This window comes from Neodiprion pinetum, chromosome 1 (assembly GCF_021155775.2).
Source record: "Neodiprion pinetum isolate iyNeoPine1 chromosome 1, iyNeoPine1.2, whole genome shotgun sequence".
Classification (NCBI taxonomy): domain Eukaryota; kingdom Metazoa; phylum Arthropoda; class Insecta; order Hymenoptera; family Diprionidae; genus Neodiprion; species Neodiprion pinetum.
Window position 1 is genome coordinate 38624527 of NC_060232.1, and position 17243 is coordinate 38641769.

The 17243-nt window shown below is 44.3% G+C and overlaps 1 protein-coding gene across 2 annotated transcripts in view; it reads left to right on the forward strand.

Annotated features, from left to right (window-relative positions):
* The window catches only part of LOC124210717 (angiogenic factor with G patch and FHA domains 1), a 53652-nt gene extending 47773 nt beyond the window's left edge, over nt 1-5879 (forward strand). The window contains exon 8 of one of the 2 annotated variants that reach the window (XM_046608985.2): nt 5801-5879. In XM_046608985.2, coding sequence (XP_046464941.1) covers nt 5801-5842 — 42 coding nt within the window. In that variant the 3' untranslated portion in view covers nt 5843-5879. Of the gene's footprint in view, nt 1-2227; nt 2315-5800 lie in introns of those variants that run through there. The other variant, XM_046608986.2, reaches the window with a different exon arrangement.
* The last annotated feature ends 11364 nt before the right edge of the window (nt 5880-17243 follow it).

Genomic DNA, 17243 nt, shown 5'->3' on the forward strand with positions numbered 1-17243 from the left:
ATATTTCCTCCCGAAATTGAAAAACATTACGAACGAAACTACAAATTATTCCAAAAACTTTTCCGCTGTTCAGACAAATTTTGAAAAAAACAAACAAAATACAAAAAAATCGATCAATCGATCAACCATCGTTCCGCGTTCGATCATCTTCCTCGTCTCGTCGCTTATTTTTAGCCCAGCGTCCATCGCTACCGGAAGGTCCCTGTCGCCATTTCGGCATGGTCGGTGGGCCCGGGCATATGCACGTATATCCGCGCCGGCGGTGTTCTCGCCTGCGCTGCTCGTCCGTCGTAATTAGTCAGGCAGGGGTTATGTCAGTCCGGTCGCACGTACGCGTAATGATACGCTCGCGAGGCGAGGCGAACCCGGTACAACGTCTGACGCCGGTCTAGACGGTCCGCCACGTGTATGCGGCCGCCCCCCTCTGCCCCCGCGGCCCCCGCGGCCTCGCTTATCGCCCCGCGTCCGTATTCCTGCTTTATACGAACCAACCCGCCTACCTGCCGGCGCATGGGAAGGAAGAGGCACAGAGCAGACGCAGGCCCGTGTTCTCCTCCACTACACGCTCGAGCCGCGTTCGGTACGCTTCGTGCAATTATTCAAGTATCTCAGGCAACGGCAACGGCGATTGCAAACCTACCCCCGTAACCTGACGCTTTCGAATCTCCCGCCGAGTGGGGGGGGGCAATAAAATGGACACACTGTACGGGTTTGAGGGGGGGGGGGGGGGGGGGGATACGCGGAAAAAATCGAAGGGTCGCAATAGGTGGCGAATTTTGAAAAAATCCAAGACTTGATGCGTAGAGTTTGAAAAATTTTTAATTCAAAGTATAGATAGGTGATTACAGAGATTAGAAAGGTCAGGACATAGAATGTCAAACTATAGAATAGTCGGAATTTCTCTCGGTAATATAGAATCGTATAGAGATTCTCGATTTTTTCTGTTTCATGTTATGACCTTCCTGTACTTTGTCTTTCTGTAATTTAGACTTGCCAAGTTTACAATTTTCTGTATTTGAATATTCCGCATTCTTACGTTCTGAGAATAAGATTTTCGCATCTAAGAAAATTCGATATTCTGGTCCTTCTCTCAATCAGGAATTTTTATCTTTTAAACCGACCTATTTGTACAGAATGGTCCGATGAGAATAGTTTCATTTTTTATACTTACGAGAAAATTTTCTGGTAGAAAATCTTATAATACTGGTTTGAATTATGTCGTTCGAAGTATTATATGAAAAAAATGTGCAAGCGGTGTACCTAGATATCTTATCTAAAAAAGTTCTGATTGTTTAGTCATCATTCGTTTAATGTAATTATAATTATCAATACTAGATTTTCTGGTTATTACAACGTTTAATCTATTTGCTTGGTTTACCACATCTTTTCAGTCACGTGGTGTCTTCGCATCAGTTTTATTATTGCACCCACACCAAATTCTACGAGAAAATATAGTACGATTGACCTTAATCAAAAAGAACAGTTACGTAGCCTAGATTTTCCGGTTACAGTTGAAAAAACATTCACTTCTCTCAACTCAACCCTTAACAAAAGTCTTCGATTCTTAAACTTCCTGAAATCGCATGTTACGTCCTTAATATTTTATCGATGATCAATGATTAGTTTGTACGTTTCAGTCGCGGAATAAATCCAATCTGGGTGTAAATTCAATCCCTCAACTTGTAGATACTGTTAAATTTCGACTTATAAAATGATAATTTAGCATGCGGTAAATTTACGGCCGGGTTGAGGTTTTTTTTTTTTCGTAAGTGCTTTAAGCTAAGATGTCGATGAAATAGACAATCATTTGGATTGTTGAATGAATTGATTAGTATGTTTTTATCTGAAATGCTGACTCTGGGAAGTTGTCATTGATCGGTATCTCAGATTTGCAAATTTTCAGAGTCCTTTTCACAGTCCTAATTTCATGCACTTAAAACAGCGAATTTATTTTTGCTATTTGAATTTTAGATGCGTGCAAAACAACGGAAAACTTGAAAAATCTACAAACCAATAATGAGAAAAGACGGTCGTACATTCGGCAACGATGAAATTCGTTCCCGAATTTAGTTGAGTTTAATTGCCGTTCATAATTGAAAATGGTAATTTTCTCTATCGCAAGTGCGCCGATCGCTGCGTAAAAATTTAAACAATACACGGCTCGTGGCGTTTATCCGTTTCTGTGTCTGGTAAATATTTTCATCTGCCTCTTAATCGGCATCTCTAGTGTGTCTGGAGTCGCTGCCGTCGGACGAGACGAGCCTCCTAAGGGAGTGGGATAGACACACCCCTGCAGACGATGAAGCCCACGGTGCTTTTGGCGATTCACCGCAGTTCTCGGAAGATCGCAGGAAGTGACCACCTATCTTCTCAAGACTCCTCGTTTGAGGATATCGGATTACAAGATCCAGCGTCACTCTTCGAGGAAACCATTAATAAATACGTTCGTCTCAAAGTGTCTTCTTCCTACGGTCCTCACCCATTAGGTATATTAGGCACTCGCTCTGGCACGCAGCGACACGCTTTTCAGTCTTGACAATTTCATGGGTTACATTTTCTCACCGTGAATGTCAGTGTATACATATTGAAATCAACAGGAAACACATAAATACCGTCGGTACTTAACAGGCTATGCAACCTTTCGGTCTGGAATTGTATATATACCGGAACATCCAGCCTCTACAAATTCTATTCATATAAACTAGCCGACTGAAGAGCTTCTCATATCCCTACCTACATACCTTATATCTAGATGCTCGAGGTCGAAAATACAACTTCGAAGAAAAATCATACCAGACACTCGAACGGCCTCTGCATAAGGGAAACTTCGGCATGACTGTAAAGTATCACTTTCTCTCCCTTCGGTTCTGTTCGCTTTTACCTCTTTTCGATTCTCTGGTCATTACGATCCGAGGTTTGCCACCCTGTTCGCAATTCATCCGTCATGGGGCTAGTGGTCAATTTGCCACTCAGACAAGAATCAGTGCAGGGCGATTATCGCTGGCCTAGGGACGAGTTGATGGGGTTGTAATACACGAGGAGAAAATACGCTACAGCTATTCTACCGGACCCTGCGCCACTTCATGCCTTTTACTTGCAGTACGGTATACGACCTCCATATGAGAGTGCGACAAAAATGCGTTTGCGAATTCACCGCGCAGAAGAAAAAAAAAAATACCGCCCCTATGTGGCCGCGTCTTTTTCACAATTTATCTCAAGTCGAAGTACGAGGAATTAGTCTCTTCGTATTGAGCTGCAGCCTAGGTACCTCAAAGCAAGAAAACGGTTAAAGAAGGGGAAGAAAAACTTGAACTCTTTCGAAGTTTGCAGTTGCTTCGCTTCCGTAAAGGATCGCGCATGTTTATCAATTTCCGAATCCAGTCTGCAGATTTATAATATTGTATAACAAACGGGCGTTGAATGAGCGTAGAAACTGCATCAGCGAGCAGCGGCGTGGGCGATTGAGCCTAATCAGTAATCGACTAATCTGTTTCCCATGAGCCGGTTGGGTTGCCGTTCGGTTCCTGAAAAGCTGCGGGTGATGCAGTTAAGTTGCAGTAGTCGGGCAGTGCAGTGTAAACAGGATCGTTTCCCGCGATGCACCCCGCTGCACGAATGCGAACATCCTCGTGCTGGTTCAGGGTTGAACAATAAAGATCCGAAAGGGGTTGACTCTCCGCGTTCAGGGATCAAAGGTTGTTCGCAAGGGGGGGCCGGGGATTTTGCGGCTGAATGGCTCTACCGAGTGGCTATTAGCCCCGCATCAACTCCCCACTGCAGTCATCCTGCACTGCAGCTCGGCGACCAGCTATTTGCTATAATCATTACCATTCAAGAACTTCGAGTTCCCCGCTCATGTGGGGTTATAATTCCACTGTAGGTACCATTTCTGCGCGAACCCCTTCATCCGTCTGGCGTTTCCCTTTCAGCTATGAGCTCCGCGCGATACTGCGGAAAAGCAGTTTGCTCCGGGGAGACGTGCTCGTTGTTGAGTTGAAGAAAGGAGAGGAGAGCCTGGTACCACTGGAAAGAACAACCGTTTTCGCTCAAGTTGGCATTGGCAGTTTCAACTCCAAGTTCCGATCCGGTTACCGGAGGTCAATCTCACCCCGAAAACCACACATTCGCCAAACCTTGTCACGATGTAGTGAAAATTTTTTAAACTTTGAGAGTTCGGCAGCAGCGTGGCGACGGCAATTTGCGGCACAACGCGATAATCCGAGACTCGAAAGACTGTGCGAAGCGCGAACCCCGTTGGACAGAGGCGCAACAGGTGTCCGCGGTTCTTATCATATCCGATTCCGGCTTTGAGCAATTTTCCAATTTATCCGTCGTAAAACGGTGACATGTGCGGAGTGGGTATAGTACTCTCGGTGTGGTGAAGGGTGCCGTTTTGGCGAATTCTGCACCAGCTGCCGAGCGTCTGCAGCGTCCGGGGATGAGCACGGAAAGTGAAACGCGAGGCGAGGGGAATCACGATTCGGTTGCAATCCGGTGCCAGCAGCTCTTGCGGCTGTGCAAAAGAACGGCGTCATCATCCCCGGGCGAAAAACGCGGCGATAGTTGCGACGCCGCTTCTCGGAACGGTCCTGAACTGGACAGGACACCGGGCTGCGAAGCGGCTACAAGACAGGTATAACGTCGGCCTCGAAATATCCACGGGATTCTGATCTTACCAGGAGTCGCCCGCTCCCGTTGATGATTAATAAATCTCGATCCCACAGGCCCACGGACAAGTTAAAGGCGTTCCCTGATACCCGCCGTTGGTGCGTCTCAAGTTAGGAACATATTTAACAAAAAGTATATCTGTGTATGATACGAAACGAGAAGTAAGAAAAAAAAATACATTCTCAAACCTGGTTATAAATATCTGAAGGTGATGCACCGTGAGGCCGGTTTTACTACGTCATCCATTCTTTCTAGGAAAGTGGCGGTTTTCGAGAACAAAATGTCTGAAAGCCGCCGTGTTTGTTTTGAGGCGGCAGTTTCGCGGCTCCACAATTTCTACTGTACAAAAGCACAGGTTATCTCTTTCTGAAAATATATGGTAACGAATTTCTCGATCAGTCTGTGGGCTCGTGTCTTGGCCAGAATAACCGGCGTATTCGATCAGAAAAAGAGAGGAGTGAATGTTGTAAATGCGAGGTGGAAGACGGGAGTGTTCTGACCTCTTGTGTCGGTCGTCGAATCACTTAGTTTTTGTAGTTTTTGCAAATTCTTATTACAAATTATAACTGAAAGAAACTAATAGTATACCAACAACAAGTTTCGCTTGATATTTTGATTTATTTGACGTTCGATGGGAATGAAAAAACAAACGATAAACCAAGACAACTCGTTAGAATCTTGAGAGATGGGAACATCAACCTGTCCCGCGTACCGGGATGGTAGCTTACCGCCTTAAAGGTGGGTTGCTCTCGGAGGAGGTGATGTTCCTCCCAGACGGGCTCCCAGCCTCGGTCTAGACTGCCGGCAGACGTGACAAAACGACCATGCAACCTCTGCAACGGCACAGCCTCCCATTGCTAATGCCCTCCACCGCCACCACGGACGACGACGACGGGGACGACGGCGAGTCGTCGACATCCCCTTGCTACGTCAACTCGATCGTACTGACCGCACAAAAGTTGACCATCCGCGTGGTTTTAAAGGGAGGCCAAGTAGCTAGTAGGTAATGTAGTAATAAGTGGGGTCGAAGCGAGTCGCAAAAGTAAGTGATAAGTATTGTAAACGGTGTACCAGAGTATAAACACTGCCAATATCATATACTCTGTACGTGAATTGACTATCTTGTTTTAAGGTAAGATGGCTTCATTGGAAGTTCGAAGGAGCACATTCATGACTAGAATTCGGCAATAATAGGAGGAGCACATTGCCAGATGCGGGTGCATGTAACGGGCGCAAAAGTAAGTAACTACATAATTGGTTTAATCCATGCATGTTATGAAGAATACTAAACATACTAAACCTGTACTCTTATATGCTTGAATCTACTTTCTTGTTTCGATATTGGATGGCGTTTATACCCAAAGTCCTAGCTTCGTGGTTTGAATCTACCAAAGACAGGAAAAGACCATTGCGAGACGCTGGTACGATAATGTTCGTTAATGCCTTCTCTTTCCGGTTAACTTGTTCTCGGTCCGAAACAAAATGCGAGTTCGATTCCGTACGAATTGTGTCACAAGACTCCAATTTTTTCACGTCAACTTCATCGCCATTCACCGTCTCATAATTGGTGTCGAATCGAACTCGCATTTTGTTTCGTACCAAAAACAAGTTAACCGAAAAAGAAAGGCATTAATGAACAGAACAGTAAGTAATTGATACAATAATTGGAGAGTATGAACATTACGCAGATTCTATACTCTGTGCCTAAAGTGTCTCTCTTGTTTATTGACATTATTGAAATTCCGATGTTGGCATGAGCACAATCATGACTCGCGAATGACTCGAGAATGCTGCCGAAGGTATGTCCTTTTCAGCAGCAACACGTTCACGTCGTCCCGATGTGCCCGGCGGGTTTGCGACGATGGGGAAAGAAGAAGAAGAAGAAGAAGACAGGAGAAGCGCAATGCGAGACGCAGGTACATAATGGGCCAGTGTTGGGCCCTTGGCAGGAACCAGCGACGCAGTGCTGGTGCTGCGGTTAAGCGGAGCTCGGAGCCGAAATTACGACGGATTATGGAGGGGGGATGGGAGGGGAGAGAGGGCGAGAAGACGGTCATTATCGGGCCATTACCCGAGCCAACCTCCGGATTGTAATTGGGCAACAATATCGTCCTCCCGTTGCAGGTTCTCTCCTCGTCCGTGCCTCCTTCTCCTTATTCTCCCGAGGCGCGTCTCCCGTACCTCTACGTAACACGCAACACGCTGACATCGCGCCCCGAGTACAGGACACGTGCCACGTACCTCGGCTCGGAATTTATGACGCTATCAAAGCTGGACGCTCGGGGAGCTTTACGACCTCGACTTGGCAGCGCAGCGCCCATGACGCCTGCAGGACCTGCTCCCGCAAATCAAAACTCTGCGCTCCTTTTTTTGACTCGCTTGACGGAGTGCCATATTTCGACGTTCTTTTTGCTCGTGCGCAAGGTTTGCTCGCTGATTAGCCTGCTGCCCCCCTCCTCTCCCATTGCCATACGCGAAAAGTTATCGCATGTTGACTGTTTGAAGTACGAATAAGCGAGTCTGCGGTGTCTGTTTATTATCAATATTGAAACATTCACTTTACAGCCGTCTCGAACAGCCAAGCTCATCCACTGTGCGCATTGGAAAAAAAAATTATACACGTTCGAAGAGGCCTGTACGTCTGGCATACGTTTAACCGGCGGACCGTTCGCTTTGGACTAAACAGTACGAACGCATAGAAGATTGGAATCGAAAGCTAACGATCGGTTAAATTCAACATTTCATTATCAAGCCAGCTGCGAAGCGGGTCCTTCGTCGAAATTGAGTTTGCCCAAGCTATTTGCGTAATGTACGATATTCTTGTTGACTCGACGCTGCAACCTACGCACTACACAGCGCGAAGTCTCCCTTCGGGCAGGGTTTAAATTACACCGCGAAGCTTCAGGTGCAGCTAATATAACTCGCAAAAGAAAAGAAAAAATATAACGCCCTGTCAGCCGTAAGAAAACTCTTGCTCAATTTTGTCACGGTTTAACCGTTGCAGCGTATGGTGAATCTCATAACGTAAATCCTGAGGCACTCGAGCTTGACTGCAGTGTACACGAGAAGCAGGCTACGGATAAAGATCGGCCTCCGAATTGCTTAATTATTCAAGCAATTTTCACTGACTCCGCGTATAAGTTCATCTGGATAAGAAGATCTGGACGTGCGATAATGTAACCTCTCCCTCGCACCACGCATGCTGTGCAATCCTGCAGGAATCACGTTACCAAGTCCAAAGAGTCGGTTGCACTTTTGGAGAGCCTTCGCCGAGGTTGAAAATCTCTCCACTTTACATCAACAATTTTTCAAACTTACCACCCACTGCACATTAGCGGAAGGCTTCAAGTTTTCACTTGGAAAGAATGGTACCACAGACCATTCAGCGGTCCGCTTCCACTGCAGGTGAGACTCTTCGAAACATTTCCTTATAAGCATGATCAGCTCTCATCAAACTTGAATCCTGTATCTTCACGGATCCGTGTACTTAATGCAGAACCTTCAGGATATACTGCCATACCCTTAATCCGCGTCCTTTGCACGCGCGCTACGCTGAGCTGATGCACGGACGTCATGTTTGCATTATATTCCAGAGAAGCCGGAGGTCTCCTGAGGACCTCGCGACGATACGAAGCTTGGACGGGAGGCCTGAAGGTAGGTAGGTATATTCTGCAGCAGACATAAACTTCCCCTTCGGGCCTTATAAAGAGTTCTGTTGTCTTGTTACGCGAGATATAAGATATATTCTGAACGTTGTTGAACCGCGGTGCACCGCTGTACACGTGCGGTACCTACACCAAGTAAATCTCATCTCCAAAGCTAAATTGTCCTCCGACTCATGCGTGCCGCGTTATACGTGCATGCCTGGAAACCTCGCGAGCTCATCGCGGACGAACGATGCAGAGGACCGGCCGTCGTGCTCGTATATTTTCAGGATGAAAAATAACCCCGCTATGAACATGCAACATCCTTCGCCGCAGGCCAGTCCACGGATTTTCTTTCTCCCGCAACCGCGGAAGAAGACCGTAACGACCTATCCAAGGGTCATCGACAAGGTGCGCGGTATGATCGTGCGAAAGAAGGGACGGACGGGTACCATTATTCCACCGCTTTCCGATCGCTCCATTCCATTCATTCGTACAAGTCGTCAAATGATTTTCTTCGGCCCCTTACACTTGTTCCTCGAAGCAGGCACCAGCGGTGTGGAAACTGACACACCTGTCAGAGTATCGAAGACGGTTCAGTGACGCCCCGGGGCTGTTCTTCGAGCCAAGTTTTTCACCTCCGAAGTCTGCAAAGAGACGAGGGGCGAGAGGTGGGCAATTATTCCGGCACATGCAGGATGACCAACCGCGCCGAAATCCAGACGTACGTAAGCCTGATCACCGACGGTGATGATGCACCACAGACGGATGGCTCTTCCCTGCAGCTGGTACCGCGATCACCGCCTAAATCGGCGCTTCGGCGAGGCCGATACACGTCGGCAGTATTTCGCAAGTGTGTGTAGATCACGCGCGTCTGTATAGGTATAATGTGGCAGCCTCCGTCTGTTCGTCGGCTAGTTTTTTGCACAAAGCTACAGTGATTGGCAGCAGGCTACCATATTGAGCGGTCAGGGTAACTCGTCAGTCGCTGGGAATGAATGAAGAGCTCGTGACGAATTCGGCACCGGGTGCAAACCGCGTCTATAACCCATGCGCAGGTGTGTCAACCTATGCTTTTTATTTTCTCCTTCTTTGTCTCTCCTCGCCGTCTTCCCGGTACAGTGCGGAAAATAGCAATTTTTCAACACCGCGTTGCTGTGTAAAAAATTATGCAGAATACCGATTACCATTGTCAGGAACACTCGATACGTGAAAGTAAAGTCTACCGTCATACTTCATCGCCAATGACAAAGTCCAAGAATACCTTCAGCGTTACGTGCTTATAGCGAGGATACGTCGCGACGGTTCCTTCGTTCTATGAATGAAGATGAAGCGAAACGGTTGAGATATTCTCTGTACCTTAAACCAACAGTCTGGCGCGACGAGTCTCGGCGCTCACTCAGCTGTCTAGTTTTTGTCGCAATCAGCCCAATTTCGTTATTTCTTGTCAGGCTACGAGTCACGAACATTCTCACACACCCCGCACCCACACACCTGTGCTTCCTCTATTTCGTACGTGTCTTGTACGCATCAGGTATACTCGCCACGCTCGCGGGTGCAGTCCCGCATACAAATCGGACTTTGCCAAAGGCGGAATCTGGTGCAGCTTCTTTTGCGTCAATCTAACACCGTCTCGTCATACGCATGATACTAAATTTGGAAAGTCTGTCTTCCAGTCCGCAAGACGTTGATCTTGACGTGAAAAGCCTGGATCTCATATGACCGTACAAACAGCGCGGCTCGACAATTTTTCCAGGTCAATAACAAGCGATAACTGCATCAGCGTAACATCTGGAATCGGTTCATCTTCTACGACGCATCGCGTACCTACTAGCGTAACTTTTGCAGACTCGATCGAGGCGGCATGCGGTGCGTGTGGTGATCCACGGCGAAACGAAACGTCGTCACGTACGTGAAGCCGGATGTATGCGCGTGTGCGTTTTTGTGCTCGTGTACGTATACCTGCATCCGCCCACAGAACCGAGAGAACAGCCTCCCTATATGGGTCAAGTTCAAGGTCACCATCGCCACTACCACTTATAGCCGTCCTATATGCGCCTGTCCCGGGGCAACGTCGAGAACATCCTGCGCACACATACACGTACGCCTCAGACTTCGACCGGCTATGTATGCGATTATAAGATTATATGGATACGGTTTTATTTAAGGAGAGGTATAATTTGCCTCGTCTAGCCGTAAGACGTTACGTAATAGTGAGACAGAGGCGGAGAATGAGAATGAGAAGAAGAGGAATATCCCGAATCGCAAGCCGATCGTTGGACCGGTAACGGTATAATCGAATATGCGGCAATGCCTAACAAATTTACGAACCTTGTCTAAACGGCGCTGAGAGGTGAACAGTGGAGACGAAATACCGAGCGGTTCTAATTCATTCAAATCCTTAACGGGGGAGGAATTGCGCAGTCAAGTTACGCGATTGCCGAACGTGCGAATTCAGCGAAATACACGTTGATTCGGAGATGTGTAAATACGCAAGCTTTGAACCGCGATGGCGTAACCCAGATTCCAAAATTTACCGTCTGCGGAAAAAGAAAGAAACGTACACAGTCAGACCGAGAAACGGGACAGTTTGCGCATTTACACACAATGGGTAGTTTAACCAAGGACCGACTTAATACCGCATCGCTAATCCGACCGGCGTTCGTATCAATCTGTCATGTCATTTATCGTGCTAAAAATTTTATTCCTTCGTGAAATATTGCGGAGGACTGCAGTTAGCAACTCGATCATCCTCGCGTTCCTGACCCAAATTATCTTTCACATTCATATTTTCACACTCAACTCCTATTTCTTGTATCATCTGCGTCGAGACGCACGTAACGACGCTTAATTAGTACGCGGCCATTACACTCGTGGAAGTGGCACGAGCTTCGGGCATCGTAGGTACGTACATACAAATGCAGACGAGAGTCGGGTACGCATACGACGGGTAGCGATAGTCGCCGAATGACGTCACATTGCGCAATAATAATTGCAAACACGGAGAGGAATTCTTCCGAGAAATTTACATATACAACAACCTTTTATCTTGTTACATCTTACGTCGGTTATTATTCAATCGGCATTGCTGCGGATCATCACTCATACGGCCTCGAACTCTTCCGTCTGTTAAGCCGGTTGTGCAATGTATTATGTACTAAATTATTCGATCATACGTATATAGCTGTAAATATGCAGTCCCGTGTTACGAAATTGGCGCGTGCTATAAGTGGAGTATAAAAAAAAAAAAAATATATACACATCACTTCAGGTACAATTGACGAATCACACGGAAATCGGTGTTAACGGAATTCGAAACTTATTCGTGAAAATGTTACGAGTTCCGTTTCTCCGTTCATTCCTTTTTTAAATCTTCTCATAAAACCAAACTAAACAGAAAACGTACGAAAAATCAATGTCCGAATCATTTTCGGAACATATTAACTGGGGATGATTATGTCTGAACTTTCAATCTTGGTAAGTGTTCTCCGTGCGAAAATTTAAGTGTCGAGTAAATAATGCAGGAATTCCTTTGCGAAGCAGGAGGATGATTCAGCGTCTACAGAAGTCCTGAAAAATAACCGGTAGTGTGTACAAATACACAGGAGAAATCGCGTCGCGTCCGAGTCGAGCCTTTTATACCAACTCGTACCGTCATTTTTGATCTGACGTGGAAGACGACTCAAGGATCGTCGATCGAAGGCGACAGTAGGTGGGTTTCAGCGTTTACGTCGAGCTCGGAATGAGTTTTTACGACTAGTCTAGCAAGGACTGACTCAAGTTACGCCGACTTCAGCACAGTGAATCATGTCCATTGACTGGCGGCAGCTCGAGGCAACCCGTTCGATCAGCCTGACCATCTACAGACTAAACTCACTAGTTGCTCGTCGAGGCTTGGACACTCACCCGGCTCCGTGAGGTTCTGGTTCTCCGTTAGTAAACGGGATAGGTATCTCTGATTCCAAGAAACGTTACCTCGCAAAAATGCCGAAATAACGAGTCGTTTTATTCGCCGAACACCAGGAAGCACGGCGATTGCTGCACGTCGCTCGACTTACACGCGCAAGCTTCCTAGGAACGATTTGAATCTCCGACAGCGAGCGTCGTGACGTCAATTAGACGGAATGCAGATTTCCTTGTTTTTGTCATTCCAAGTATTGTGACATCAGGGTCTAAAGTCATTTTGCTGAATTCCAAGAAATGATTTTTTTTTTCTTTCTTTTAAATAATCGGAAGGCTGGTATAAATCTACAGTGTTTATATTTATTTTTAAAATTCAGCTAACCTAACGATCGACTTGACATGCGCGAGATTCGTTGCATTTTTATCTAGGCTGGCCACCTCAAACTCCAGTCGTCAAACTGACAAGCTTGTCGAGGTTATGTAAGCGATACGATTATTATTAGGCTAAGCAGGTCGGATATAGTCGATGATGCAGTGATTCGGGAAGGCTAAGCAAATTTTTATCGTTTACCGAACGCCTGCTACATTTCGTCGTAACTCATGACATCAATCGGCCACTTGACGCGGGAAAGATTGACATCTAATTCCGCGTTTCGATCAAGTTGGCTGCCCTGTTGAATTATTTTTCGCACGCGCAGTCGGCAACTCAGTCTGCCAAGTCTCACCGTTTCCTTTTAGCACGAATTCGGACGACTCGATTCTGCAGCGGTTGAAATCTCGCGATGCCGAGGAACTCGGCGAGGGGGAAATTTATCACGAGATGAGAAGTATGCGCCGGTATAAGCAAAAGAATAAGAATAATAAAAACAAGATGGTGGGCGTTGAGTATTCTTGTTATACCCGCCGAAATTTATCGTCGATTTTTGGTTCTCTTTTCATTTTTAATACGCGCGGCTCCACCCTGCAACGGATAATTCGTTTTTAAGTGCCGTCACAACACGCGCGTTACATGCCGAAGAACTTCACGAACGCTGGTGCAACCTGAGGGTAAAATTACGGTATACGATCGCGGCTGTATCACCGATCGGTGAAAGTTTCCTGCACGCCGTATAGCCGGGCTGCTGCCGTTGATCGATTAATTACCTGCATCGACGCGAATGGTCATTATATTCCAGCCCCCGTCGTAGAGGCGAATCGTGATAAATCAACAGCCCATTGATCCGGTAATTGTGCTATCGAATTTCCTCGAAGTCTAAGAGCCCGTCTCGTATTTATCCGAGGCCCGCAATCTGTTTCGAAATTAGACCGCAACTCGGCGAGTCTACGTCGCCGATGGGCGTTCAGCCGCAAGGGTGAACCAGGTAGAGCTTATCGGTGTCACCGGGACGGTTAATCGATAGAATAATTCGGTCCCCGAAACCAGAACGGGCGGCTATCGACGCTGCGGATCGGTGACGTGGAGCGATGACCGACTTTCCGATGACGTTAAGGGGGCGCATCCATCTTCGACGGATCAAGACTCGATCCGCGTACCGAGGTTTGGGAATTTTGGGACATCCGATGGTGTTCGAGATACGTTTCTCGGTTGGTTGACGTGAGTTATTTTCGATCACGCGGACGTTCGCTGTTTGTAAAATGTGCATGGAAAAGCGTTTCCGCTAATCGTGCAGAATTTTGAAAAGGCTTTCGAGCTTAAGCTACTTGTGAACTACTCGGTATGGGTATATTAAAATAAATTGTTCGTTGCATTTTGATACTCGTCAAATTATCAATTATATGATCGTGGTCAAGAGGATATTTAAGTCCATTGTTACAAATCGCTTTTGTCATTAGCGTAGCGATGACTTTTCTCTGCTTTAGGTTGGTGAGTTGAAAATTAATTTCAAATTAAGAAACTATTATAATAAAACTCATTGAGAATTTATCGAATTAATGTATTCCGAAGTTACGGTGATTTTTCTATAAATACCAGGATGATAATGCAGAAATTATGAAGAAGAGCTAATTTATCAATTTTTCATTTAAATTCGCTTCATTAAATGGTTGGTAAATGACACACAAAAATTTATCGGATTCGTTCGATTTCACTCCACGGTAACCTATTTTGTTACAAAAATATTTTTAGTAATTCAGTTTGATACATATTTTCTTTCAACAGTCAATTCAATATCGCTGTTTGTTGATCAATATTAAATATGAAATGGAATCTTGAAATCTTGATAAAGATAAAGTCTCTCAGTGTTGGATTACAGAGAATATAGTCTTTCGAATTAAATTAATAACTGCACTTTTTTACTCCCATGAACAATTCAATACAATATCAATTTATGTGATTAGAGTATCAATTATCATCATTGCTTCACTCACTAAGTACCTATTTGTACAATAAGTGAAAGACGAATGAATATTTTCACTGAAACTATAAATTGTCAGAAAAATTTTCCACTATTAAGACTGCATACTGAAATTTACCAAATTTTCGATTTTATCCGCACCGTTGAAAAAAAAAAAAAAATAACGATATTATTGATTAATTTTCACCGATTCCATCGAGTCGTGTTCGATTATATTTTTGGACTCGATTAATTGATGCATCGATGATTTTCAGCCTATCGTCAGTGGCCATCGCTATGATTTATTACCCCATTCTCGTAAAATTTCACCCGAAAATACACAAACAAAAAAAAAAAATCAAATAAACGAGTATTCGCGACGTTACAGCCTTCTGGAAAAAAGAAGGGTTGGCATCTTTCTCGTCCCGCGTGGCAAACCAACCACGTTTACTACTACTTACGAGTATACTTAGCGGTGCAGGGAGACGATGCAAGGAGAAGCTACGAGAGGCGGCTGCAGTAACGTAGGCTTGGGTGAAAAGAGGCAGAAGCGAGGGCAAAAGAAAGGAACGACCGCGATGCCTGTTCTCTCTCTCTCTCTCTCTCTCTCCGCTCCTCTCGGCTCTATCTTCCTCTTTTTTTATCCCGCTTTTAGTCATTTTTTTCCCAGCTCTTTTCGGCATTAGTAGGGCAAGGTCCCCTCGCAGGAGCCGTTTAGGCTCGCGTGTCAACAACAGATACAATGCAACGCGCCTCTCCTTTCCCTCTGCAGTCCTCCTTGCCCCAGGAGACAAGTAACAAGTGTTCGTGTTGCTTAGGGGAAATTTTAGTTTCTCTGGGGAATTTTTTTTTTCTTATGCTTCTTCTTCATTTTTTCGCTGGTAGACGAAGGGCAGGGAAAAGACAGACGAAAATCCGTTCATTGAGGTGGTTGGTTCGCCAAAATTTCGTGCTTTTCATCAATTTTATTACGAGATAATACTACATTGAGTATTTGATAAATCATTATAATCGTAAACTAAGAAGACCTTTTTGAAAAGACTAGATGGAAAATTTGGAAATTATAAACTAAAATCTTAGCTATCGATCTGAGGTACAAATCGACTTGAAATATTTAAAAATCTTGTAGATTCGTTCAATTTCACTCTACTATTCAGGCTAATTTTATTGAGAAGAATATTCTTTGCAGTTACTTAAAAACAGATTTTTCTTTACAACGGTCGATTTAATATTGCTATTTGTTGATGATAATCATTGTCGGTGCGGCGTTGTAAACTTAAATTATAACCAATGCCGACCTGATGAAAGAAAAGTGTGAATTTGTAAAAAGAAATCTTGTATTCTTAAAGAGACGTTCGCATAGCTAAAGTATATTATAATTTAATAACCGTCTCAGTTGTCTTTTGAAACTCGAGCTGTTTCTGCACTATTTGAACTTTGACTGCATATGTAAAAACTTTTTATATCAGACCACCATTTCCTGCAACGGCATGTACGACCTCAAGTCACTTGTTATCATATGATAAACAGCTGCTGGAATAACGCGAAATCGTATACAGGAAATTAAGAGTAGTCGAAGTGTTTTGCTTTACACTTTTCCCTGAACAAGGTCGTCGACAGAAAAAATTTTCACCAGGTTATCACCGAAATTGTTAGATAATATGTAACTTTCAATGCTATTTTATATCTTTTCATCATAAACTGTGTAACAAAAAACGTAATTATTCGTAAGTATAACGATAAGACGCGGAAACTGGGAACAATTCTTGCAATACTAAAAATATTAATAATTGATAAACAGTCTACAGTTAAACTTAGAAACGATCTTTCCAAATATGGGCAGTGAAAAAAAGGCAGAAACGACCCCAACGTTAAATCCAAACCTCCGGCTTACGATAAGCCAAAAATAATCGGTGCATCGATTAATCGTGTCGAAAAACATAATCGCACACGACTCGATTGAATCGGTAAAAATTAACCGATTATTTCGTATTATTTTTAAACGGTGCATTTGAAACCAAAATTTCGTAAATTTCAGCATTTAGTCTTAATAGCGGAAAAGTTTTTTGATAATTTATAGTTTCATTCGAAATATTTTTCAGTTTCAGTACTGAGAAAAATTTTTAGTTCCGGTTGCCGCTCAGTCCTTGACTACTTTCATTTTTTATCACAATCGAAAAATACAGTTCTAGGTAGAAAATGAAAATTATTTTCGTAGCTGTTACAAGAAAGTCTAGTATCCGTTACTATTCTTTCTCATTAAGATCGTTCTCAATATATTTTCTTGCAACTGTTGCGAAAATTTAACGCCTGTGCAAGAATAAATCGACGTTAAAGCCTTTTTTAACTAAAAAAATAGAGAAAACCTCAGAAACTGATTTTGCGTTGCAATAACCAAAAAAGGATCGACAATAATTTTTCGTTTTTCGTAATCCCGACAATATTCAAACAGTTTCTTTTTAACGACACCTGTTTTACCGAATCTTTCTAGATACGATAACAAATGAAATTTTTCTCCGGTGTACACGAAATAGGCACTCGGTAAGTAAGACGAATATAACAAATTGATACTTCAATCGCATAAACTAATAAATATCGTATCGCTTCGTTCACGTGAGTAAGAAACGAAAACCGATCGTGAGAAAAAAATAATCGAGTTTGATAAACAATCGATTACTTTCGTCAAATCTCACAG